Raw genomic sequence first — 26,524 nt, 5'->3', positions numbered from 1 at the left:
AGAAGAGAGAAGTAGATAAAGGGCTTTAAGAAAGTCACATGAGGGGCGCCTGGGTGGCTCAGTCGGTTGGGCATCCGACTTCGGCTCAGGTCATGATCTCGCGGTCTGTGAGTTCGAGCCCCGCGTCGGGCCCTGTGCTGACAGCTCAGAGCCTGGAGCCCGTTTCAGATTCTGTGTCTCCCTCTCTCTCTGCCCCTCCCCCATTCATGCTCTGTCTCTCTCTGTCTCAAAAATGAATAAACGTTAAAAAAATTTTTTAAAAAAAGTCACATGATAAATTTTTAAATAAAAAGTAAATTATTTTGGGGGTGTCTGCACCATGGTTCTTTTTGGGCATAAGAAGGGGAGTATTAATATTTTAAAAATTATTTTCATTAGAATTTTACAAATAGGCAAATACTTTTTCTCCTCCAAGTGAGAACCAGAAACAGGATGGTAATTAAAAATATACACTATAGGGTCACCTGGGTGGTTCAGTCGGTTAAGCATCTGACCTCGGCTCAGGTCATGATCTCGTGGTTTGTGAGTTTGAGCCCCACATCAGGCTCTGGGCTGACAGCTCAGAGCCTGGGGCCTGCTTCGGATTCTGGGTCCCAGTCTCTCTGCCTCTCCCCCACTTGTGCTCAGTCTCTTTCTCTGTCTCTCAAAAGTAAATAAACGTTTAAAAAGTTCAAATATATATATATATATATATATATATATATATATATATATATGCTGCATATCAAATTTTCGAGAAAATCTAACTTAAAAGGAAATGGTTTTGATTAATTTAAGAAAGAACAGCTTTCATTTTAATTATAAACTCTTTATTATTTGGCATTTGTATACAGAAAGCATATATTTAACTGAATATTCTATACACACTCTAGGGAAGTATTCCAAATACAAAATTATGATTATAAAGTTAAAAAAATCAAAATACATCAAAGAGGCGTGTCAGTGCCAAATTTATGAAAACATATCTAATATGTCACAATCCTTTTGTTCCAAAAAACGTTCACATGAGAAGTGCAAAGCGTGCAATTACTTGCCAAAAGAATAAATGGGTTTCATTAGGTGGAACATGGAAAGGGACACGATGCAAGATAAAGATTCTTCAGAATTTCATTATGGGATTCCCAGTAAGACAACAGAAGCCGAGGCTATGAGGACCTGTCCAAGTAGAACATTTATGTTAAATATGCCTTTACTGCTTGCCCGGTAGAGGTGATCCGTCAGCCACTGTTGGTAGAAGGAGGGCCCACAATAGACACCAGGGAAATTTTTCTGACCACAGCCATATCCGTAACTGGTGATTCCCATTACAAAAAATCGTCTGTGTTCTGGTAAGTAGCACATTAATGGTCCACCACTATCACCCTATTAAAAAAGTCCCAAAATAGTGTTAGTTGCTTCTGGTAGTCTTTAAACAACAGGAACTCTTTAATAAATTAATCCCATTAATCAGACATTTATATAAATATAAATTGTCTTTAAAAAAATTTTTTAGGGGCCCCTGGGTGGCTCAGTCGGTTGAGTGTCCGGCTTCGGCTCAGGTCATGATCTCACGGTTCGTGGGTTTGAGCCCCGCCTCGGGCTCTGTGCTGACAGCTCGGAGCCTGGAACCTGCTTCGGATTCTGTGTCTCCCTCTCTCTCTGCCTTTCCCCCATTCACACGCTGTCTCTGTGTCTCTCAAAATTGAATAAACGTTAAAAAAAAATTAAAAATAAATAAATAAATTTTTTAATGTTTATTTTTGAAAGCGAGCATGAGCGGGGGGAGGGGCAGAGAGAGAGGGAGACACAGAATCCAAGCAGCTCCAGGCTCCGAGCTGTCAGCGCAGAGCCCGACGTGGGGCTCGATCTCATGAACCGTGAGATCATGACCTGAGCTGAAGTCGGATGCTTAACCAACTGAGCCACCCAGGCGCCCCAATATACATTTTCAACGTATCTTCAAGTTATAAAGATCCATAGGTCTTCAGTTTTACATTCCAACTCAGACAGAAAGCATTCTGTCTGGCCTGATAATTAGAGGAACCATAAAGCTGGTAGATAAACCTCCTATTTGCATGCTATTGCACCAGGATACTATAAATCCAATTGTTTGGAGTTTTTAGTGTAATTACTCAGGAGAGACATAATTTAGGGAGTAGTGTGCAAAATACTGTAAATACTACTAGAATACTTTTTATCGCTTAATGCTGTATGTGAAAAGTGTAACTTTAAATGGATAAAGGATTCTTGAAGTTGTGTCCAAGGTTTGCTCACTAGAAGAGACGTACAAACTGTCATCTTGCAGGAGATGGCATCTTTCCAAGTGTTAACGTTGGCTGCTGCAGGGGTAACAGGAAGAAATGGCTAAGCCTCTCGGTAGCGTTACAATAATGAATGTCTGTCATAGTTTATACAAGACTGTCAGGGCACCAAAACACTATTACTAAGGACTGTTAATCACTCAAAACAACTAGAACCTTGAGAGAACTGTTTCAGGGTCTAAAGATTCAGGAATGTATTTCTAAGGTGTTTTCAGTGTCTCTCTATAAGGTAGGCATTGAATGAGTAATTACTTTTTGATAGTGAGGCTTAAAACAATTTTTTTTTACTGTTTATTTGTTTTCAAGAAGAGAAAGACAGAGCAGGCATGGGAGAGGGCCAGAGAGAGAGAGGGAGACACAGAATCCGAAGCAGGCTCCAGGCTCCGAGCTGTCAGCACAGAGCCCGAGGCGGGGCTCGAACCCACGAACCGCGAGATCATGACCTGAGAGCTGAGGCAGGACGCTTAACTGACTGAGTCACCAGGTGCCCCAGTAATGAGGATGTTTTGCTTATGAATGCAATTCAATTAGATTTCGATTCCCTACTGTTTTACTCAGTAAAAATTTTAAGAAAAAGGACACTGGAAAGATAAATGCTGGATTGCAGAAATCAGAATGAGTAGGAAAAGGGTAGAGCATGGGGGTTCTGCTTGGGAGTGAAGTGCTGATAGATTGAGAAGTAGAATAAAGAAAGATTCAAAAAGCCCAAGAGACAAAACCAAAAAACATGTAAACTGGACTTCCTAAAAATAAAAATCTGTGCTACAAATGGTAACATCAAGGAGATGGAGAGACCACAGAATGGGAGAAAAAATTTGCTAACCATATATCTGTCGAGAGACTTGTATCTAAAATCTATACAAAGTGCTGATGACTCAATAATAAAAAGATAAATAACTCAGTTTTAAAATGGGCAAACTATTTGAATAGACACACCTCCAAAGAAGATGTACAAATGGCTGGCGAAGAAGCACATGAAAACATCATTAGTCACTAGGAAAATGCAAATGAAAACCACAATAAAAACACCCCTTCACACCCATGAGGGTGGCTACAGTCAAGAGGACAAACAATAGGGGTGCCTGGGTGGCTCAGTCAGCTGGGCGTCCCACTTGGGCTCAGGTCATGATCTCGTGGTTCGGGAGTTCGAGCCCCGCGTCGGGCTCTGTGCTGACAGCTCAGAGTCCGGAGCCTGCTTCAGATTCTGTGTCTCCCTCTCTCTCATTAAGGAAAAAAAAATTTTTTTTTTAAAAAAGACGACAAACAATAACAAGTCTTGGCAGGATGTGGAGAGATTGGAGCTTTCATATTGCTGGTAGGAATATAAAATAGTGCAGCCATCTGGAATAGGCTTTGGCAGTTCTTCAAAATGTTAAACATTGACCCAACAATTGCAGTCCTAGGTGGAATTTCCAGAAGAAATAAAAAACATACCTACACATAAAAACCGTATACACAAACGTGTACAGCGACATTATTCACAATAGCCAAAAAAATGGAAACAGCTCAAGTGTCCATCGACTAATGAATGGATAAAATGCGGCACATCCGTATGGTGGGATGTTATTCGACAATAAAATGAATAAAGTATCAATACATGCTATAATATGGATGAACCTTGGAAACACTACGTTAAGTGAAAGATGCCAATCACAAAACATACTGAATGATTCCATTCGTATGAAATTTCCAGAATAGGCAAATCTGTAGGGATTACCGGCTGCCTAGGCCTGAGGGCAGGTGGGCGGAGAATGGGGAGTGATTCGTAATGGGTAGAGGCTTCTTTTGGGGTTGACAAAAGTGTCCTAAAATTAGATTGGGATGATGGTTGCAATGCTCTGTCAATACACTAAAAGCCCGTTGAGTTATACACTTTAAATGGGTGAATTACACATATGTATATTAATATCTCAATAAAGGTGGTAATAAGAAAAGGAAGATTCAAGACAAATTTCGCCTGAAGTTGACCACGAAACCAAGGAATCAGGAAAGCAATAGGATTTGGATTGTTGGAATGTAGTTTAAAAGGAGAAAAAAGAATTTAGTACCTTTAAATTTGATAATTCAATGTCCATCAACTGATGAATGGATAAAGAAATTGTGGTTTATATACACAATGGAATACTATGTGGCAATGAGAAAAAATGAAATATGGCCCTTTGTAGCAACGTGGATGGAACTGGAGAGTGTAATGCTAAGTGAAATAAGCCATACAGAGAAAGACAGATACCATATGGTTTCACTCTTATGTGGATCCTGAGAAACTTAACAGGAACCCATGGGGGAGGGGAAGGGAAAAAAAAAAAAAAAAGAGGTTAGAGTGGGAGAGAGCCAAAGCATAAGAGACTGTTAAAAACTGAGAACAAACTGAGGGTTGATGGGGGGTGGGAGGGAGGGGAGGGTGGGTGATGGGTATTGAGGAGGGCACCTTTTGGGATGAGCACTGGGTGTTATATGGAAACCAATTTGTCAATAAATTTCATAAAAAAAAAATAAAAAAAATAAAATAAAATAAGGAAGAAATTAAAAAAAAAAAAAGATGACTGAGCTTTTATGTATAATACTGTGAAAATAAGCCACATCTGTAATCGTCTCTATACTACTAACCCTCTTTTCCAATTTATATCACAAAATACCTCAATTTAAACAATATCCCACATTTTTAAAATAATTGATGTTGTAAGTCATTATCTTGTTCTTTTCAATAAAATATTTTGAGCTGCTACTGTAACTGTTTATAAAACGAAAAAATTTAAAACAATGAGTAACCTGCACTGCAAATCCGTCCAACTTACACGATTACATTTTCTCCCCTCAATGAGTTTTCTATATTAATGAAATTATCTAATCAAGCAGGGAAACCAGTGTTTATCTGAATTGTGTAGACTTCAAATTCAACCCAAATATTGCCTATTTTGTTTGTAGATACAGATTATGAATAAAGGTTGTCCTAGTCAAAATTTAAAAAAAAAAATAATAATAAATTTGATAATTCAAGACTTTCGCAGAAAGTGATCAAAGGCCTGTTCAAGTTTCCCTCGAGCTTTAGCAAATATTGCAGAGGAAAATTATTTGGTCTTACCCTGCAAGTGTCAAAAATTCCATCTTCATCACCTGCACAAAATGAGGTGTTAGGGATTATTTGCCCATAACTCTGCTCAGAATCACAGATCTTTCGAGAGATATAATGTACTTCCGCTTCCTGTAACACATCTGTAACATTACCTATTAACAAAAAAATACCAGTAAATTATTTTGGAGAGCAGGCATTTTGACGGCAATATAAAATGTTCGTGTTGAATAGGGTTTCTTTCCAAAGTGATTCAACAATTATGTAAAGTTGTATCCATATATGCATGTGTGCCTAGGAAGATCGTGGAAGAATAATCTGATTGTTCATAGTTTAATTCCTTTAAGTTACTTTTTGTCTCTATGATTTGCCCATTCTGGACATTTCGTCCTACAAATGGAATCGTACAATATGTGAGCTTTTATGTCAAGCTTATTTCACTTGGTATAATGTAGCATGTACCAACACTTCATTCCTTTTAACGGCTAGGTAATATTCCATTGTATGAATATACCACATTTTGTTTATCCATTTATCAGTTGATGGATCTTTAGATTGTTTTTTTTTTTTTTTTTTTTTTGCTAATATGAATAATGCTGCTGTAAGCATTTGAGTACAGGTGTTTGTGTGGACATGTGTTTTCATTTCTCTTGGGTATAGACATAGGAGTGGAGGTTCGGAATTATACGGGAACTATAAATTTTAATTTATACTATACTCCAAACTATGCTCCAAAAACACCTGTGCCATTTTATATTCCCACCAGCAATGCACGAGGGTTCCAATTTCTTCGCATCCTTGTCAACACTCGTTCCCATCTAACTTTGGATTATAGACATCCTTGTGGGTGTGACATTTATTAACTTTGAAAATTACATTTCCTAACAATTTTTTCAACGTTTATTTATTTTTGGGACAGAGAGAGACAGAGCACGAACGGGGGAGGGGCAGAGAGAGAGGGAGACACAGAACCGGAAACAGGCTCCAGGCTCCGAGCCATCAGCCCGGAGCCCGACGCGGGGCTCGAACTCACGGACCGCGAGATCGTGACCTGGCTGAAGTCGGACGCGTAACCGACTGCGCCACCCAGGCGCCCCCCTAACAATTTTTTAAAATATCTGCAGATCAAAGATCTGGGGTTTGTTTCTGTTCCTGATTCTTTTTTTTGTTTTCATGTTTATTTATTTTTGAGAGACAGAGAGAGTCCCAGCAGGGAAGGGGCAGAGAGACAGAGGTAGACACAGAATCTGAAGCAGGGTCCAGGCTTGGAGCTGTCAGCCCAGAGCCCAACACGGGGCTCGAACTCACGAACCGCAAGATCATGACCTGAGCCAAAGTCAGAAAGTTAACTGACTGAGCCACTCAGGTACCCCTACATTTCCTAACTATTGGTAGTGTATAAAAATGAAATCGATTTTGGCATTTTGGTTTTATATCTGGCCACTTTACTGGACTCTCTTAATTCCAATGTATTGTAGACTGTATTAACGTAGGTAGTCCCATCATCTGTGAATAGTGAGTGTTTTGTTATTACCTAAGTCATAGGTGTTGTGCATCTTTTTCTAGTGTGCACTTGCTAGAACCTCTACTATGATATTGACAAAGTAGTGATGGTGGGGGAAATTGTTCCTGATTCTAAGAGAAATGTTCGTTTATAATAATGATGTTTGCTGTAGTCTGGAGGTAGATAACCTTAACCAGGTTCAGGAAGTTCGCTTCTGTGTCTGGATTGCTACTGTTTAAAAAAAAATTTTTTTTTAACATTTATTTATTTTTGAGAGAGAGAGAGAGAGAGAGAGAGAGTGCAAGCAGGGGAGGGACAGAGACAGAGATGGAAACAGAATCCGAAGCAGGCTCTAGGCTTTGAGCTGTCAGCACAGAGCCCAACGCAGGGCTCAAACTCAAGAGCTGTGAGATCAGACCTGAGCCCAAGTCAACAGACTGAGCCACCCAGGCGCCCCTCCTTTACTCTTTATAGGACTATTCTTACTTAGTCAGTTTGGGTTACTTTGAATTTTCTAGGAATTTATCCATTTTATCTAAGTATTAAAATGGAGAACTTAACATAGCTTCAAGTATTTTATCTTTTAATTCATAACCTTATTTGTATTTGTGTCTTCTCTCCTTTTCTCATCAGTCTCACCGGGGTTTGCTATTTTTTTTTTTTTTCTTCTTCAAAGAACTAGATTTTGGCTTTGTTGGTCCTCTTTTTTCTAACTTTATTTTCTATTCATGAATTGCTGTGCTTATCTCGATTTCTCTTCTTCTTCTTTCTATGGGTCATGTAATGTTCTGTTAAACTTTTTCCAGCTGGATATTTAATGCATGGTGTTTAGCCTTTTTTCTCTAATAGGTCAAATATTTACTCTTTGATATTTTTGAGCCTAAAGGTGTATGTATTTAAAGCTTTACATTTCCCTTTATGTGGCACTGAAATTGCAACATTCAAGCTTCTCTGTGCAGTATATACATTACAGTTCAGGTCTAAGGATTTAAAGTTATGACACAGGAGTTATTTCGTAGTGTATTTTGAATTTTCTAAATGTGAGTTTTTAAAAAAAATATTCTCTTTGTCATTTTTTAAAAACCTTCATGAATGTTTAATTTACATAACAAAATTCTCACACTGTAGGCCTGCAGTTCGATGATTTCTGGTAAATTTATACCGGCACCACAACCCAGTTTTAGACTATTTCCTTCACTCCAAAGAGTCCTCCCATGCCCATGTGCGGTCAATTCCCACCTCCAACCCACATTCAAAAAATGACTAATAGGATTACTGCCACTCTGGGTTTGCCTTTTCTAGAAAGTTTGTATGAAGAAATCAATTGGCCACAAATTTAAGTTAGGATCCCCCCTGCCTTTTTTTTTTTTTTTTGGACTGTATTGTGTTCTATTGATCTCTATGCTCTCAGTACAGAAAACAAACCCATGCCCTGCTGTCTTGATGGCTATAGTTTTATATGAAATCAGAGTAACTCCTTCAGCCTTGTTGTTTTTCAAAATAATTTTGGCTGTTGTAGGTCCTTTGCCTTTTCATCTAAGTTTGTCAGTTTGTATGAAGAAGTTTGCTGGGATATGGATAGCGATTGCATTGAATATGTAGGTCAATCTAGAGATACTTGTAATATTAACAATAATGAATCTTCTAATACAAATCAGTATGACATTCATTTATTAGGTCTTCTTTATGTCATGTTTTGCAGGTTTTTTTTTTTTAATATTTACCTTTTTTTAATGTTTATTTTTGAGAGCGCGAGAGAACACTATGTGCACGCACAGGCAGGGGAGGGGTAAGGAGAGAGGGGGACAGAGAGGCTCCGAAGCAGGGTCTGTGCTGACAGCAGAGAGCCCGATGTGGGGCTTGAGCTCACGAACCATGAGATCATAACCTGAGGCGAAATCAAGAGTCGGTCGCTTAACTGACTGAGCCACCCAGGTGCCCCTTGAAGTTTTCAATGTATACACCTTGCACCTCTTTTGTTGACTACAGTGAATGTAGGTGTGAATCTCTTTGTTTTTTTTTTAATCTTAACTGGGGATTCATTGAGCTTTTGTAAATGTTTTTCATGAAATTTCAGGAGCTTGGGGCCATATTTTCTTTGAATTATTTTTTCTTCCCCATCTTCTCTCTCTTCCCCTTCCAGAAATCCCATTGCACACATGTTGGTGTACTTGATTTGGGCCACATGTCTCTGAGTGTGTATTGATTTTTCTGCAATATTTTTCCTCTGTGTTCTTCAGATTAGGTCACTTCTTTTGCTGTTTCAGTTTCAGTTCACTGATTCTTGCGCCATTTCATTTCGCTAGACTTTTTATTCAGTTCTTTTGAAAATTGACTCTTTCACTACAGATATTCCCTATTTGGTAAATTATTGTCATCACATTTTCCTTTAATTCCTTTGACTTATGAACACCTAACGAGCTTCTTTGGGGTGCCTGGGCAGCTCAATCGGTTTAGTATCCAACTCTTGATTTTGGCTCGTGAGATCGAGCCCTGTGTTAGACTCTGTGCTGATAGCACCAAGCCTGCTTGGGATTCTCTCTCTCTCTCTCTCTCTCCCCCCCCCCCGCCCCCAATCTGGTTTGCATTCTTTCTCTTAAAGTAAATGAATAATTTTTTAAAAGAGCTTCTCTGAAGTCTTTATCTGCTAAATTCAACATCTGAGCCTATATAGAGTCTGGTTCTATTGACCATTTCCCCCCACCTGAGAATAGGTGACACTTTGGGGTTTTTTGTTTGTTTTGTATGTCTTATATTTTTGTTGAAAATTGGGCATTTTAGGGGCGCCTGGGTGGCTCAGTTGGTTAAGAGTCCAACGTCAGCTCAGGTCATGATCTAATGGTTCGTGAGTTTGAATCCTGCATTGGGCTCTGTGTTGACAGCTCAGAGCCTGGAGCCTGCTTTGGATTTTGTCTCCCTCTCTCTCTGCCCCTCCCCTGCTTTCATGGTCTCATTCTCTCTCTCTCTCAAAAATAAATAAAATTTTTTTAAAGAAAGAAAATTTGTCATTTTAGATAGTATATTGTAACAACACTGGATTTTGATTCCTTCCTCAAGAATGTTGTTGTCAGGGGCACCTGGGTGGTTCAGTCAGTTGAGTATCCAACTCATGATTTCAGCTCAGATCATGATCCCAGGATGGTGGGATTGAGCCCTACATCAGGCTCTGCACTGAGTGTGGAGCTTGCTTAAGATTCTCTCTCTGTCTCCCCCTCTGCCCTTCCCTTGCTCACATGCTCTAAAATTAAAAAAAAGAAAAGAAAAAAAAGAATGTTGTCATCCTTAAAGTAACTTGCCCAGACTTAAATTGTAGACTTGTCTGTTGTGACTGTTGATGTTTCTGCTCAGTGTTTTAATTCTGATTTTTACCTTTAGCCTAGCTTCATGGGGCTTGCGTGTGTATCTGTATAGTTTAGGGGTCAGTCAATGATTTGGGCTGCTGATGAATAAATCTGTGTTTGGGTTGGGGACTGTATTCAAAGTCCAGTCAGTTTTCAAATATACTTTGACTTTCTCTTTATTGTGAGTTCTCTCGGATTTTCCTGACACATGTATGGTTTCCCAACCAGCCAAGGATATTTGGAAAGCTTATTGAGCTATTCTATAGCTCTCACATTTTCAGGATTTATCTGTCAAATTTCTGACTGTTCTACTGCTGGCCATATCCAGGACTAGCAGAGGCTGTGGGTTTTCCCCATTTGTCTCTTGCTGAGTCTTCTACTTTTTATTGAGAATGCTGTTAGCCAGGATTTTCATCTGCTGTTCCAGATAGAGTTCACCTCCTCTGGTAACAAGATTCTGTTCTTCACGACCTTAGTAAAACTATTGCACTGACTGATCTGAGAGGGGACTTTGGACCAACCACAAACAAGAAAGCTGCAAATTCCTCTTTTACCCAGTTTATAGCCGTTTATGATGAACAAATATTTCTCAATGTGTTGTGTACTTTGGTTGATTTTCAAGCCCCTGAAATGGTAGCTTTTGGCAATTTTGTCCAGTTTATATCTGGGGAGGGGGGAGAAGATTTGCCACCCTCCCCATGCCATCACAGCCCAAATTCCCATCCCTTTTATCGTTTTATTGTTTCATAATCACAGTTCATAGTTTGCACAGTACTTACCCTTTGAACTTCGAGATTTGTTTTATGGGCTAGTAATTGGTCAGTTTATTATTATTTTTTTAATGTTTATTTTTGAGAGAGAGGGAGACAGAGTGCGAGCAGGGAAGGGCAGAGAGAGAGGGAGACACAGAATCCAAAGAAGGCTCCAGGCTCTGAGCTGTCAGCACAGAGCCTGATGCAGGGCTTGAACCCACGGAAGGTGGTCAATTTTTATAAAGATTCTACCTATAACTCGAAAAGATAAAATTCTCTAATTTTTTGAGGGGAGTGATTTGGCTATTAAATCAAACTTACTAATTATGTTGTTCAAATATTCCAAATCTTTACTTACTAGGTTTTCATCTGTTTGGTATGTTAATAATAAAAATAGTGTTGTATTAAAATTCCCTACCATCACAGAGGAGTTATAATGTTTGTTGTACAATTCCACTTTTCTATACAATTCTACAATTCTATAATTCTCCTTAATATTATCTGGGTCCTATTAGGTTCAGAAGTCTAGAATTGCTCTATCGTCTTGGTGAGTTAAACCTTTTCTAAATAAAAATGACCTCCTTTATCCCTAATAATTCTTTTGTCTTAAAGTCTATTTTGTCTGCAATTTGCATAGTGATACTAGCTTTCTTTTAATTTGGATTTACTTGATATATTTCTTTACTATTGTTTTACTTATCCCTTTAGGCAAACTGGATTTCCTACTCCCTAATCTGATTATCTGTCTTTTAACTAGTGGTTTGCTCCATTAACACTTATCGTGATTATGGATATATTTGGGCTTTTTTCTACTGTCTTATTTTATATTTTCTACTTTTTTCACTTTTCCTATGCTTCTTATTTCTTTCTTGATTTATTAAGATTTTGTCTTCATTTTCTTATTCCATTTGTTTCTTGCTACTAGTTTACACATTATATCTTCTATTTCTATTATTGAAATTTGACCATTCATGCTTCAATCTAATGTTAATCAGTATCTTAACACTTCTTTTTTTTTTTTTTCAATTTTTTTTGAATGTTTATTTTTGAGAGAGAGAGAGAGACAGAGCATGAGCGGGGGAGAGGCAGAGAGAGAGAGGGAGACACAGAATCTAAAACAGGCTCGAGGCTCTGAGCTATCAGCACAGAGCCCCATACAGGGCTCAAACTCACGAACCGCCAGATCATGACCTGAGCCGAAGTAGGACGCTTAACCAACTGAGCCACCCGTGTGCCCCTCTCACAGGTATAATTGCTCTCATCTCACAGATCATGAAAACATATGACATTGTGACAGATGATATAATATAGTGGAAACACATGAGTTTTGAAGCAGGCCAACCTGGGATTGAATTTTTATGCCCCACTTAGCTGTGTAATTTGGGGCAACTCAACATCTTCAAACCTCAGTTCATTCATGTCATAGTATTTTTCATGGTGTTACTGGGGGCATTAAGTGAGAAATGCATTAAGGTGCTTAGCATTTTATTAAGTTCCTAGACCTGAATAAATGGAAGCTGCTGCTATATCATTGCTCTAATTGTTGTTCAAGAGTCAGTAACTTGCCCATGGTCATGCAGCTAGTACACTGCAGGGCTGAGATTTAGACTTAGGTCTTTGGTCCTAAAGCCCATACCTCTTTATCTTGTTTAAACAGTATTCTCAGAGGAAAAAAAAATAATTCACAGATCTTTCATACATTTATCTGGTATTCTATCTAATCTATACCTAATTATTTACTTCTTAAAAATTTTTTTTCATCTTTATTTATTTTTGAGAGAGATAGAGTGCAAGCAGGGAGGAGCAGAGAGAGAGGGAGACACAGAATCTGAAGCAGGCTCCAGGCCCTGAGCTGTCAGCACAGAGCCCGATACGGGACTTGAACCCACCAACTATGAGATCATGACCTGAGCTGAAGTCGGACACTTAACCGACTGAACCACCCAGGCACCCCTAATCTACACATATTTAAATGGCTAGTTTCTGTGGGGAATAGAAAAGAGACTCAACGCTTGAGATCATGTATTGCTAACTAGATTTTGATCCCTTTGAGGGCAATTTGTACTTCATGTAGTACTTATATATTCAGGCTTTACAATGAGGAAGATCTGAATTTGTGTCCTACCTTTTCAACCTCTAAGATCCACAATTCCTGGTCTGTTACATGGGAATAATAACATTAACTTCCTAATAGGAATATTTTGAAGATAAAAGAAAATAATTATTTAGAAAAAGGGCCTAAAACACGGTAAATGCTCTCAAATAGTAGCTATTGTTAACACCAAAGGCAGAGACTAGTTTCTACATTTATTTGTTCTTCCCAGTAGTTCAATCAGTAATTAGTGCCTGTTTGTGCACTAAAGAAAATGAATGTATGGCAATCAACCTGCTTGATACTAAATAGGACATTAAGTAAAAAGGACCCTAAATTTGATCCCTTATAGCCAGAAGCTTATTACGATAAGCCATTCTGGGGGCGCCTGGGGGGCTCCGTCGGTTGAGCGTCCGACTTCGGCTCAGGTCATGATCTCGCGGTGTGTGAGTTCGAGACCCGCGTGGGGCTCTGTGCTGACAGCTCAGAGCCTGGAGCCTGCTTCAGATTCTGTGTCCCCTTCTCTCTCCGCCCTACCCCTTCTTGTGCTGTCTTTCAAAAATAAATAAACATAAAAAAAATTTAATAAAAAGATAAGCCATTCTGTTACAGAGCTGGAACAACAGAAACACTTAAAACCTCTCTCTCATCCTCTCTGAGAATGTCTAGAGGTTCAAGGGTCTTGGCAGGTATAACCAGAGAAAGTCTCTATTTCTGCTTTGGAAGATAATTTCATCTTTCCCACAAAAAAGAAAAAAATGCAAGAAAAAAAAGAACATTTCCTTTTCAATGGTTTATAAAGACTAATTGCTCAAGCTCATGATATAAAGAGATACACGTATAGAAGGGTTCATCCTCTCTAATAATCAGGAAAAAAATATACATATAAAATTCAGACTATAATTACCTTCTTCTTTTGTTCTTCCCCAGCCACTTATAAAACACTTCGTGTTTTGGTCCAGCATTTGGAAAACATCAAAAGGTAGACAAATAGGCTGAATATAGTCATTATACCTCACTGCTTTTTTTAAATGAAAAAGCGCAATATCATTTACGTAAGTTTCCAAATTGAAATCTGGATGGATAATGATTGCTTTAACTTTTATCTTCTTGGAGTATGGAGGACCTCCATGTATGTTATTAGTTCCAATCACAACTCTCCACATTAAAGGATCTCTGAAAGAGAATAAATGTTGTTATAAACATGTTTATTAAGTCAGTATTCTTCATCTCCCACTAGTTTTTGTGTTTCTCAGGGTAATCAGAAAAATTGAATCTTACTTTCATGTACGTGAAGTCACATCAAATAAGAGCCAAAATATCATGCCATAGGAAAGGAGAAAAAGATCAATGGGACAGAGGTCCTAAGACAGATTTAAGTACATGAGACTTTAATATATGATGAAGGTAGCACTTCTTACCAGTGGACAAAAGAATGATGTACTTGATAGATGGCATGGGGACATCTAGCTAAACTAACTAGTTTGAAAAGTGAGATAAGGGGCGCCTGGGTGGCGCAGTCGGTTAAGCGTCCGACTTCAGCCAGGTCACGATCTCGCGGTCCGTGAGTTCGAGCCCCACGAAAATTTAAAAAAAAAAAATTAAAAAAAAAAAAGAAAGAAAAGTGAGATAAAATTAAATCTCTGAAAAACATTAAACAGTAAAATAAACCCCAAATGGATTAAATATTTAAATGCAAAAATCTTTTTTAATGCAGAAATCTTTTAATATCTTTTTTTTTTTGAACGTTTATTTATTTTTTTGGGGACAGAGAGAGACAGAGCATGAGCGGGGGAGGGGCAGAGAGAGACAGAGACACAGAATCGGAAACAGGCTCCAGGCTCTGAGCCATCAGCCCAGAGCCTGATGCGGGGCTCGAACTCACGGACCGCGAGATCGTGACCTGGCTGAAGTCGGACGCTTAACCGACTGCGCCACCCAGGCGCCCCTGCAGAAATCTTTTAAATAACATCTTCGTTTTAGAGATACATAAAGCGATCTGAGATTTGCTTCCAAATAATTGAAGGGGGGAGGAGTTGGTGGGGATAAAAATGAAATAAGATCAGGTAAGAGTTGATAACTGGAAGCTGGATGCTAGGCACATGGAATTCACTAAACTATTCCTTCTACTTTTGTAAATTTTTGAAATTTTAGAACGAAACCTTCGGATATGAAATTAGCATGAGAATTATAAAAACCTAGGAAGAAAATGTAGGTGAATACATAGCATTGACAGGAAATACATAGCATACATAGGAAATAGGAATAGGAATACATAGCATACATAGGAAAAAGGACTTGATCAAGCACAACATTCTAAATATATAAAACAGGATGCACTTATGGATCTTGACAATCTTAACAAAACAAAAACAAAGAACAAGTAAAAAACCAAAATGTTTTCTGTAGGTCAAAATCAACAATTAAAACCCTAAGAATTTAATAGTTGTTCATCTGGAATTGGACTGGGAAGGAGGACCTTTTACTTTATAGGCTGTTGTTTACAAATGCTGAAATTCCTTTTCATCCTTCAAACTGGCCAAGTTTATGAGTGTGTGTGTGAGTGTGTGTGTGTGTAATGCTCAGGATAAACAAAAGTCACCAAAACAAAGCAACTCTTATTCATGTGGGAAGTATAAACAGATGGGTACTTTGCCAGCATGTATCAATAGCCTATGAAATTTGCATTGTATTTTACTCTGCAATTCTACTTCCTAGAATTTCTCCCAAGGAAATAGAAGATATTTAGCTATCCTAAAAGTGGGTTAGGTAACCTCTAGAAAGTTTACCAAAAAATTGTAAAGCCCTAGTTCTATTTTGTGTAAAAAGAAATCACTGCTTTGAGCTACTTTGAAATAATGGTCTTTTCTTTTCTTTTTCAAACTTACTCAACTTATATTCCTTGCTTCAGTTTATATTCAGACCATAAGATTACAAAACAGGCTGTAGGGGCACCTAGGTGGTTCAGTTGGTTGAGTATCCAACTCTTGATTTTGTCTCAGGTCATGATCCCAGGGTCATGGGATCAAGCCCCACATAAGGCTCTGTGCTGAGCATGGAGTCTGCTTGAGATTCATTCTCTTTCTCTTTCTCTCTCTTCCTCCCCCTCTCTTTCTTTTCTTCCCCCTGCTTTCTTTCACTCTCAAATAATAGTAAAAAAAAAAAACCCAAAACACACGACCCAGGCTGTATACTGAAATGTATACATTGCTGAAATTAAAGAAGACGTGAATAAGTGGAAAGAGATTCTGTGCTCATGGACTGGAAAACTTAATATTGTTAAGATGACAGTAATTACCCAAAGCAATCTATAGATTCAATGCAATCCCTATAAAAATCCCAATGATTTTTTTTTTTTGAAGAAGTAGAAAACCCCATCCTAAATTCACACAGAATGTCAAGGGACCCCAAGTAGCCAAAATAATCTTGAAAAAGAAGACTCTAGTTGGAGGACTCCCATTTCCAGACTTGAAACCTACTGCAAAGCTACAATAGTCAAAACAGTATCATACTGGCAGGCACACACACACACCAGTTGAAAAGAATTGAAAGCCCAGAAATACACCCTTGCGTATGGGCTCAACTGATTTTCAATAGAAGTGTCAAGACAATTCACTGGGACAGAACAGCCCTTTTCAACAAATTTTGCTGGCAAAGTTGTGTATGTACATGCAAAAGAATGAATTGGACACTTACCTTACACCACATGCAAAAATTAAACCAAAACAGATGAAGGTCTAACTATAAAAGTAAAACAAAAAAACTCCTAGAGGAAGACACAGGAGAAAACTTTCACGGTATTGGATTTGGCAATGATTTCTTGGATATGACACCAAAAACACAGGTAACAATAAATAAATAAATAAATAAGTAAATAAATAGGACGTCTTTAAGATTAAAAACTTTTGTGCATCAAAGATCATTATGAAGAGAGTGAAAAGACAAACCACAGAATGAGAGAAAATATTTGCAAATCCTGTATTTGATAAGGGGCTGATATCAAGAATATAAAAAAACATTCCTACAGCTCAGCAAAAATACTAATTAAAAATGGGCAAAGGATTGAATACATGTTTCTTCAGGGAAGATATACACATGGCCAATAAGCACATTGAAAGGTGCTCAACATCACTAGTTATTAGGGAAATGTAAATCCAAATCACAGTGAGGGGCGCCTGGGTGGCTCAGTCGGTTAAGCACCGAATGCTGAAACGACTCTTCATTTCAGCTCAGGTCATGATCTCAGGGTGTGAGATTGAGCCCCAAGTTGGGCTGCACGTGGGGTGTGGAGCCTGCTTGGGATTCTCGCTCCCTCTGCCCACCCCTCTCTCCCGTTACCCCTGCCCCCAACTCCCACTCTTGCACGCTCTCTTTGAGAAAAATACAAAGACAAAAACAGAAACAAAGACAAAACACAAAAGCCACCGTGAGATACACTTCACACGCATTAGGATAGTTACCATAGTAGCAGTGTAAGTGTTAAGTTGTGTAAGCGATGAGCTAGGCACATGGAGACTGATGTCCTGAATCGATTTCTAATCAGTGTGGGGTACCGGGAGACGAGAAACAAATTTAAGAGCTACTGTGCAGAGAGAGCTAATTCTAGGTAATGGAGCCATTAGTGATGGTGTTATGTGAAAGAATCGAGAAGGAACAGAGTTGTAGAGGAAAGATTTTTTAGAATTCATTTTCGGACTTGTTGAGACGGCAACTCCAGTATAAATGTGTAGCAGAGAACCGGAAATATGACTCCCCTGGAGAGACTTGGGTGTTTCCAGGACATGGTGACTACTGAAACAGAAGTAGACGGACATCTCCAGCGAAGAGTACAGAGGATCAGGCAAAAGGATAACAAGGGGAACTCTAGAAATATTGCCATTTAGACAATGACAGACTCATCAAGGAAAGGGAGAAAAGAAAAAAGAGACGGTGACTTAAAAATCAAGAAAAAAAAAGAAAGAAAGAAATCAAGGAAACAGATTGTTTCGAGGAGAGCAGCGGTCAACTTCGCCACATGCTATAAAGATCAAATAGGAGGCACCCCTGGGGGGCTCAGTCGGTTAAGCATCCAACTCGGGTCATGATCACGCGGTTCGTGAATTTGAGCCCTGTGACAGGCTCTGTGCTGACAGTGCAGAGCCTGCTTGGGATTCCCTCCCTCTCTATGCCTCTCCCCTGCTTGCACACACACACACTCTCTCTCAAAAATAAATAAAGAAACTTAAAAAAAAAAAAAGATCAAATAAGATGGGGACTAGCAAGATGTCATTGGATTTGGCACGGAGGGGGATCTTTAACAGTGTGATTTGGCCCCAGATATCAGACTGCAATTGGGATCTTATGAGTCAATGCAGAGGAAGCAAAAGGGGGTCTCTCAAAGTGTTTAACAGTGAAGGGAAGAACAGGAACAGGTAGGGTTAATCGGTAGTTTGCTTGGGTTTTTAAATAATGGCGGAGTGATCTAAACACGTGTAAGGATTCCAGGGAAGAAACCAGAGAGAGGTTGAAAAATACTAAAGCAACACTGAGGTATAATGAAACAGCACAGATTTGAGAACTGGCTTGAAATCAGGGGGCTGCTATTTAACAGCAGTGTGATCTTGGGCAAGTTACCAAATCGCCCTGCTCTCTGGATTCTTCAGAGAATAATAGCTATATAGCTATATAGCTATATAGCTATTATAACAGAATAATAGCTATCTACCTCAGAGGGTTACTGGGAGGGCTTTTTTTTTTTTTTTTTAAAACACAGAATTATATTTAACATCCTTAGTACTTAATCTCAGAGCAAGTCTTTGATAAATGGTCGTTATAAGAAGGAATAAGGGATCGTTGACGGTGCAAGATAAGTGAGGAGGAACCGGAATAAAAGGTGGCAAATTTAGTCCTCTGACAGAGGGGGCGCTTCTGAAAAGTAGAGACTATGCCCCAGTAATGTCTACTTCCTCAGCACCCAGCCCAGCCCCTAACAGATAACATATATCCAGTAAATGTTGAGTGCGGAAGTAAAAACATCAATGAGATTTAGCCTTGAGAAACGTTAAGTGGAATATGAACATTATCCTCGAAGAACTGGATTCAATGTATTTGGCGTCAGAAAGCAGATAAAAAAATCAAGGCACTTACTTTAACATAAGAAAAGCTCTCTAAGAATTAGAGCTGTCCAAAAAAGAAGTGAGATTCCTCCTAAGGTAGCAGTGCATCATCGCAAGAAATGTTTCAAGTAGAGAGCCGTATGCTGTAGTTACGGTCACATGTGTGAGTTTTCATTCTGACAAACCTGGATTTGATCCCTGATTTGGTGGCTCTCTAGCCATGAGCAAGGTACTTAATGCTTATGTCTCAGGGTCTCCCTACAGCAAAGAATGGTTGCAAATGTTAGTAAAATTAAGTACGAAAACGTGCCTGGCTCAGCACATTGAAGCGATCATTATTTCAGACTCGACAGCCTCTTACTTCGATATTGTAAGAAGGATTCAAATACAGGACAGAGGATTGAACCAGACCTTGAAAATGCCTCTTTGAAGTCTAAGATTCGATGACAATGTAACAAAGCTATATTATTTGACCAAGGTCATACATCTGGTAGGTTTTGGAAACTTCCTTAAAGCCTCAGCACCAGAGTGTCAGTGGAAAACTGGGATACAGGTCTCCTCAATTTAAACTCATTTTTCTTCCTACTGTGTCAAAGGACTAGACCAGTAAAAAGCACAATGTCAGGATTTGGTAGGCAAGAAAAGCTTTTCCAAGAATCTTCAAACCATATCAACCAGGGTTTTCCTCCCTTGATTTGAGGTCTGAATGCTGTGGAAAAGCAGTTTTTAAAGATAGCATGTTAGAAAACAATTGTAAAGCACTCACCCTTGAAAGAACAGAATTGATTCCTAACTCTGAAACTTTTTTTCTAGATCTCCACGTTTGGTTTATACCTTAGTATCTTACTATTTTTCTACCTCTGTTCCTCAAAAAGCCAATTTATGGAACTGAAATGCATGTTTCAAAAATTTAGTATACCGGGGCGCTTGGCTGGCTCAGTTGGTCTCAGGGTCATGAGTTCAAGCCCCACGTTGGGCATAGAGCTTACTTACAAAAAATGTAGTACACAGACTAAAACCTTATGTACCCCATCAGGCCAGTTGCCCTCAACTGAATTTTGAACTTGTTAGTCCCCTTTTTTTTTTTTAATTTTTTTTAACATTTATTTATTTTTGAGACAGAGAGAGACAGAGAATGAACAGGGGAGGGGCAGAGAGAGAGGGAGACACAGAATCTGAAACAGGCTCCAGGCTCTGAGCTGTCAGCACAGAGCCCGACGCAGGGCTCGAACTCACGGAGTGTGAGATCATGACCTGAGCTGAAGTCAGACGCTTAACCGACCAAGCCACCCAGGCGCCCCTTGTTAGTCCCTTTTAAAGACTTTTCATTCTTCTCCAAGAGATCTGTTCTGTTATAAATGAAAAACTAAAGGGGCGCCTGGGTGGCTCAGTCAGTTAAGCGCCGACTTTGGCTCAGGTCACGATCTCACTGCTCGTGAGTTCAAGCCCCACACTGGGCTCTGTGCTGACAGTTCTCAGAGCCTGGAACCTGCTTCAGATTCTGTGTCTCCTCTCTCTGCCCCTCCTCCAATCACAGTCTGTCTCGCTCAAAAATAAAATAAACATGAAAAAAAATTTTTTTTAAAAAAGCCAAACAGCTAAAGGAATGTTATACGACAGGTACCATCGTTTCCCAAAATATTTTTCTTAGAGCTTCGTATAAAATGGTTATGAGGGTCATGAAGTTCTATTCTAACTACGGTAAATCCTATTTCTCTAAGACTGACATCACCCATAGAATCAATAAACATTTATTAGGTCTTCTATAAAGTAGGCCAAGTCCTATATTAGTCCAAGGAATACAAAATAAAACATGTAGCTCTTGTTCTTAAAAAACTCATGATCCAATCATGAGAAAGACAAACACACGGTTGCAATATAATTGTAAAAGCTAAAAGAAAATTGGCAGTATTTAAAGCAACGTCCGACAAACTCCAACCCATAGTCCAAATCTACCTGTCTCCTATTTTTGTATAGCCCACGAACAAAGAATGTTTTTTATACTTTTAGATGGTTGGGACTCTCCCCCAATAGTATTTTGTCAAATTTTAGTGTTCATAAGTAATTTACTGGATCACAGCACACTTACTCAGTTGTACTGTCTATGGCTACTTTGGTTCTATAGCGACAGAGTTGAGTAGTTGTGACAGAGTCCTTAAAACTTTTGCTATCTTTGCAGAAAGTGTGTTGACTTCTGATTTATAGGATTCACGTCAATAAATAGTGTGCTACATGTAAAGCATTATGGCTATTTGTAAACACACAGCTTAACTGAACATGACTGAAATAAAATGGTCCTCTACTACTTTAAAATACTCCCTCAGAGGGGCGCCTGGGTGGCTCGGTCGGCTGAGCGTCCGCCTTCAGCTCAGGTCATGATCTCACACTCTGTGAGTTCGAGCCCCGCGTCGGGCTCTGTGCTGACAGCTCAGAGCCTGGAGCCTGCTTCGGATTCTGTGTCTCCCTCTCTCTCTGCCCCTCCCCTGCTCATGCTCTGTCTCTCTCTGTCTCAAAAAAATAAATAAAAACATTTAAAATAAATAAATAAAATAAAATACTCCCTCAGAGAAAAAAAATAGGAATTGTGTTTTGAATACATACCTAGTGTCCTTAGTGCAGTGGGCAGCCGTGAGGACCCACTTACTTTTCACTAAGCTTCCCCCACATATGTGAGCAAGAATTTGCCTGATTGGATCTGCAGGCTAACTAGCCATGGCCATGCACCAATTTGAGCTTCTGTGCCCCCTATAATCCGAGACCCTTTCAATGCATCTGCAAGTGGTGCTGTTCCACAATCTAAAAATAAAAGTCATATATTATTTGGACTGAACATCTAATAATACGCACTACCTCCTAATCTTAACACACTAATCTTTTAAATTCCTATTTAAAAGATGGATAGCAAGCTGGATACCTAAGGCATGCCCATCTTCTGGGGAAAAAAAAAATTAAAGGAGCGTTAAGACAAACAGGCTTAACTGATCACTTGCAAATGGGCGTTAGATCACAATTCATTAATTTTAAACTCTATTCCTCTAAATGAGATAGGTTTCTTTGACCAGGTATCACATTGTTTCCTGTGCAGAATGGCAATTAGAGAGCCGGGGACTGATGAATCACGGGCTACAAGTTACAATACTTGCATTTAACTTGTTAGGTTAATTTTTCTCAAGTGTAGTATGAAAAGGTCACCTACGGGCCTTTTCAACCCTGTATCTACTAAATCCTTCATCATTAAAATGGGAAAGACAAACCTCAGTGTTTTGAACATACATAGATGCGCCACACAAGCCTATGGCGTTTTTGTTACGACTACTACCCTGTCACGAATGGACTGCTTAGGTCTGTACGTTTTAAAGACAGTTGGAACGACAGAAAGGGAGGGACCCAAATCCAAACACTACAGAGGTGGGGAAGACGCACAGGACACCGTCCAAAGAGAGGAATGAACAGATACTGCCCTCTTCGTCTGCTGCTCCCTCCTCCCGGGCCTGGGGTGCCCTCCGCCTTGCTCGCGGGGCCTCAGGCCACCCCGGGGCAGCCACCTGCTCCTGCCAGGGGCCGCGTCCAGTCCTTTCAGAGAGTGAGTAGTGCGCTGCGTACGGGAGAGCGCTGCCCACAAACAGCAGGGCAGCACTCAGGAGCCGCAGCCCCATTTTGAAACTCCCGGCGCACAAGATGGCGGCAGGCATTTCCTGTCTGTCAGGCTGTGGGCTGCGGGCTGGGAGACAGGGGTGCGCAGGCGGTTCGCAGGCTAGGAGACGGGGACGGATGGTGCGCCAGTGGTCCGCAGCCTAGGAGACAGGGGTGGGGGGCACAGGTGCTCCGCGGCCTGAGGGGGGAGGCGGTGCACAGGCGGGCCGTGGCCTAGGAGATGGGGGGCAGTGCGCCGATGGGCCACGGCCTAAGAGACGCGGGTGTGCATTGGCTGTCCGCAGTCAAGGAGTCTGGGTGTACGGGCATGCAGAGCGGTGGGCCCCAGCACACCGGGGTGGCCAGGGGCAGGAGGCCAGCGAGGCTGGCGGAGTGGCCCGGATGGGGCTGTGCCCGTTGGCTTCCACTCACGGGGCGGACGCACCTGAGGAGTGCTGCCCTCGCCGGATCCGAGCCTTCATTCACTGGCCAGATCCACTGCGCTCATACAGTACAGTTGGGCCACTGTTGTGGGAGGGGACGTGCAGGGCCCCTGGGCACTGCTAGCTCAGACTTGTAGGGCCTGGAGGGCTTCCAGAAGTCAGGGCAGCTAAACTGAGGCACGGAAGCTGGGAAGGGGAGAGGGAAAGCAGAGAACAAAGCAAACGCAAGGTGGGGAACCGAGGTAATATAGCCACTGGGGAACCCAATTTCTGTGATACGTGTTTTGTAGTAGTTTGCTTTCAAGTGGTCACCTCAGGGTGAGCTGATAAAATCAAATTGCAGGACCTGCAAAGTTGACAAAAACTGCCTGATGGTAACTGCTCGCTCGCTCTCTTTCTCTCTCTCACTCACTTCAGTCCCAAGCCTGAGAGATGGGTTATTCCTGGCCCCTATCAGAACCCCTGAGATGACCTTTGACATTCCAAACACTGTGGGGAGAGGACAAGATAAGTGGCACCAGTTAACTGATCCATTGAACAAGTAGATATTAACCTCACGTTATGCACCTGTCCTGAAATAAATATCACATCGCAGGAGGAGTGTTAAGACCCATCCCTCTGACCCAGGGAACTTTGTACTTGGCTAGCAGAGAAAATCACCTGGGGAACAAAGAAATAAACTATGACACCCAAACCTAATACAAATTCAGATGCAAGGGATTGATGTGGGCTGTGGCAGTCTGGGAAGGTCCCTGAAGGAGGAGGTTGTGAGCTGGGCCTAGATTGAGGGGGAAGATGAAGAAGAGGAAGGAGATGTAGTGAAGACCGGCTGGGCTAATGGTACAGCATAAACAAAGGCATGGACATATATCCATGCATATTTCCCCAGAGAAACAGAACCAACAGGATATGTAGAGATAATATATTTATTATGGAAATTGGCTCACACGCAATTAAGGAGACTGAGAAATCCCATGATAGGCCATCTGCAAGCTAGAGAACTTGGAAGACCAGTGGTATCAGTCAGTCCAAACCCAAAGGGCTGAGAACCAGGAGCTCTGGTGTGGGAGGCCAGGAGAGATGGATGTCCCAAGTCAAGGTGAAAGGGGAATTTACCCTTCCTCCACCTCTTTGTTCTATTTGGGCCCTCAGTGGATTGGATTGAATGACACCCGCCTACATTGGTGAGGGCAGATCTTTACTAGGTCTACTGACTTAATGCTGATCTCTTCCAGAAACACTCTCATGGACACACCCGGAAATACTGTTTTACCAGCTATCTGGGCATCCCTTAGTCTAGTCAAGTTGATACATCAAATTTACCATCACAATAATGATAATGTAATGGGTGTGTGTGGGTGTGTGTGTGTAATTTTATTATTGTTTTTACTGTTTTCTGTTATCTTACAGAGACAAAAGAGAGAAGCCATGCCTTAAAATTTTTGATCAGGATATGTAAGACAAAAATTAAGTTAAAGGCTTCTTCCTGGTTTTGTATTTGATTTGATTTTGTTTTAAAGTCCAGAATCAACATGTGTGGCCCTCTTCCCTTTAGCAGAGTCATTTAATACAGCTTTTAGATATGCAATAGTCAGCCTGGAGCCTGCTTCCTACTTAAGAGTAAAGGCATTGATTGCTCGGCAGAACTTACGAGAAAATTTTCAGTGTGCAAAGGAAGCTGGGGAAGAGGGAGGAAAGAAGCAGCCAGCCCAATAATATGGCAGAAGGCCAGGCCTGAGCCCAAAAGAGATCTAGGAGAGTTTCACTGTGGTGGGTTGACCCAGGGTTTTTAAAACAGTAATGATCCAATGTTTGGTTTTAAATTGTTTTATTGTTGCTATCTTGAGCTGTGCTGAAGGCTGCTTCTCTTAATCCCACACTGTCAGTAACAAGGGAACAATGTGGGCTGTGGTTAGTCTAGGAGGTTGGTCACCTGCTGAGGAATTAAAGTATGGGTCAGTAAAAGGACAGCCACCTTGCTCATATTATCTTTCTGAGGTCGTCATGGTTGGCAGCATTAAATCAAAGGAGGCCAGGGGTGCCTGGGTGGCTCAGTCGGTTAAGCGTCCGACTTTAGCTCAGGTCATGATCTCACGGACTGTGAGTTCGAGCCCCGCGTTGGGCTCTGTGCTGACAGCTCAGAGCCTGGAGCCTGCTTGGGATTCTGTGTCTCCCTCTTTCTCTCTCCTCCCCTGCTCATGCTCTGTCTCTCTCTTTTCAAAAACATTTGAAACATTGAAAACATTTATTTAAAACATTAAAAAAACTTTTTTTAAAAATCAAAGGAGGCTATTAGTGGGGGCTTACAGGTGGTGACACATGGGAAAGGGAACAGATCAGGGCCACGCTGAAATGGGGAGGGTGCATATTGGAGTGAAACAAGTTGCAGCATGAACTGACTCAGGGGCAGACAAGAAACAAACTTCCTATTCCCGGAATATCTTAGTGGAAGGTGATACTTGAAAGGGGAGAAACACAGTTAGGGTATATTTCTCTGTATGGGGGGAATGTGATCAGACTGGCTTTGAAAGCAAATCAAATGACAGGTCTTGGTGTGACAGTTAACAGGGATGCAACACATTCTTTTACAGATTCTAATCAAAAACAGGTGCATGTAGCCAAGTCATGAAAGGGCAATGAAAAATGCATTGGGCCAGTAACTGCAAAGGTCCTGCACCTGGATTTCCTCTGCATTTTCTAGATCTTCACTCTTCTGTAACCATCACTTCCTTTCTTTGTGGGATCACGCCCATCTGCAGAGGTAGGCAGCCGCCAAAATGACCTCAATCCTCCTTCTGGTAGTCACACCCTTGTTTAATCATTGGCCCCCCCACACTGCCTATAGGGTTAGCTGGATTTAGTGACATGTTTCTAGCATATAGAAAGTGGCAGAAGTAATGGGCCATCCTTTCCAAGATTAGGTTATAGAAAGATTGTGACTTGCTCTTTAAAAAAAAAAATTGGGGGGCGCCTGGGTGGCTCAGTGGGTTAAGCCACCGACTTCGGCTCAGGTCATGATCTTGCGGTCCGTGAGTTCAAGCCCCGCGTCGGGCTCTGTGCTGACGGCTCAGAGCCTGGAGCCTGTTTCAGATTCTGTGTCTCCCTCTCTCTCTCTGCCCCTCCCCCGTTCATGCTCTGTCTTTCTCTGTCTCAAAAATACATATACGTTAAAAAAAAAAAAAAGAAAAAAAATTTTTTTAAATGTTTATTTCTGAGACAGTGAGAGACAGAGCATGAGCGGGGGAGGGGCAGAGAGGGAAACACAGAATCCCAAGCAGGCTCCAGGCTCCGAGC

The 26,524-nt window shown here is 40.7% G+C and overlaps 1 protein-coding gene across 1 annotated transcript; it reads right to left on the bottom strand.

The window, feature by feature from the left end:
• Positions 1 to 816: 816 nt before the first annotated feature.
• TMPRSS12 (transmembrane serine protease 12) lies at positions 817 to 22,846 on the bottom strand. The gene is given in 6 exon segments (XM_032593782.1): positions 817 to 1,362; positions 5,383 to 5,525; positions 13,967 to 14,235; positions 21,756 to 21,834; positions 21,837 to 21,959; positions 22,612 to 22,846. Coding segments are annotated over 6 exon segments (1,101 nt in total). The 3' UTR covers positions 817 to 1,110.
• Positions 22,847 to 26,524: the final 3,678 nt, after the last annotated feature.

The sequence above is a fragment of the Lynx canadensis genome, chromosome B4 (genome assembly GCF_007474595.2).
Source record: "Lynx canadensis isolate LIC74 chromosome B4, mLynCan4.pri.v2, whole genome shotgun sequence".
NCBI classification, from domain to species: Eukaryota; Metazoa; Chordata; class Mammalia; order Carnivora; family Felidae; genus Lynx; species Lynx canadensis.
Note: the sequence above shows the minus strand (reverse complement) of the source record. Positions and strands in the feature narration are given on the sequence as shown.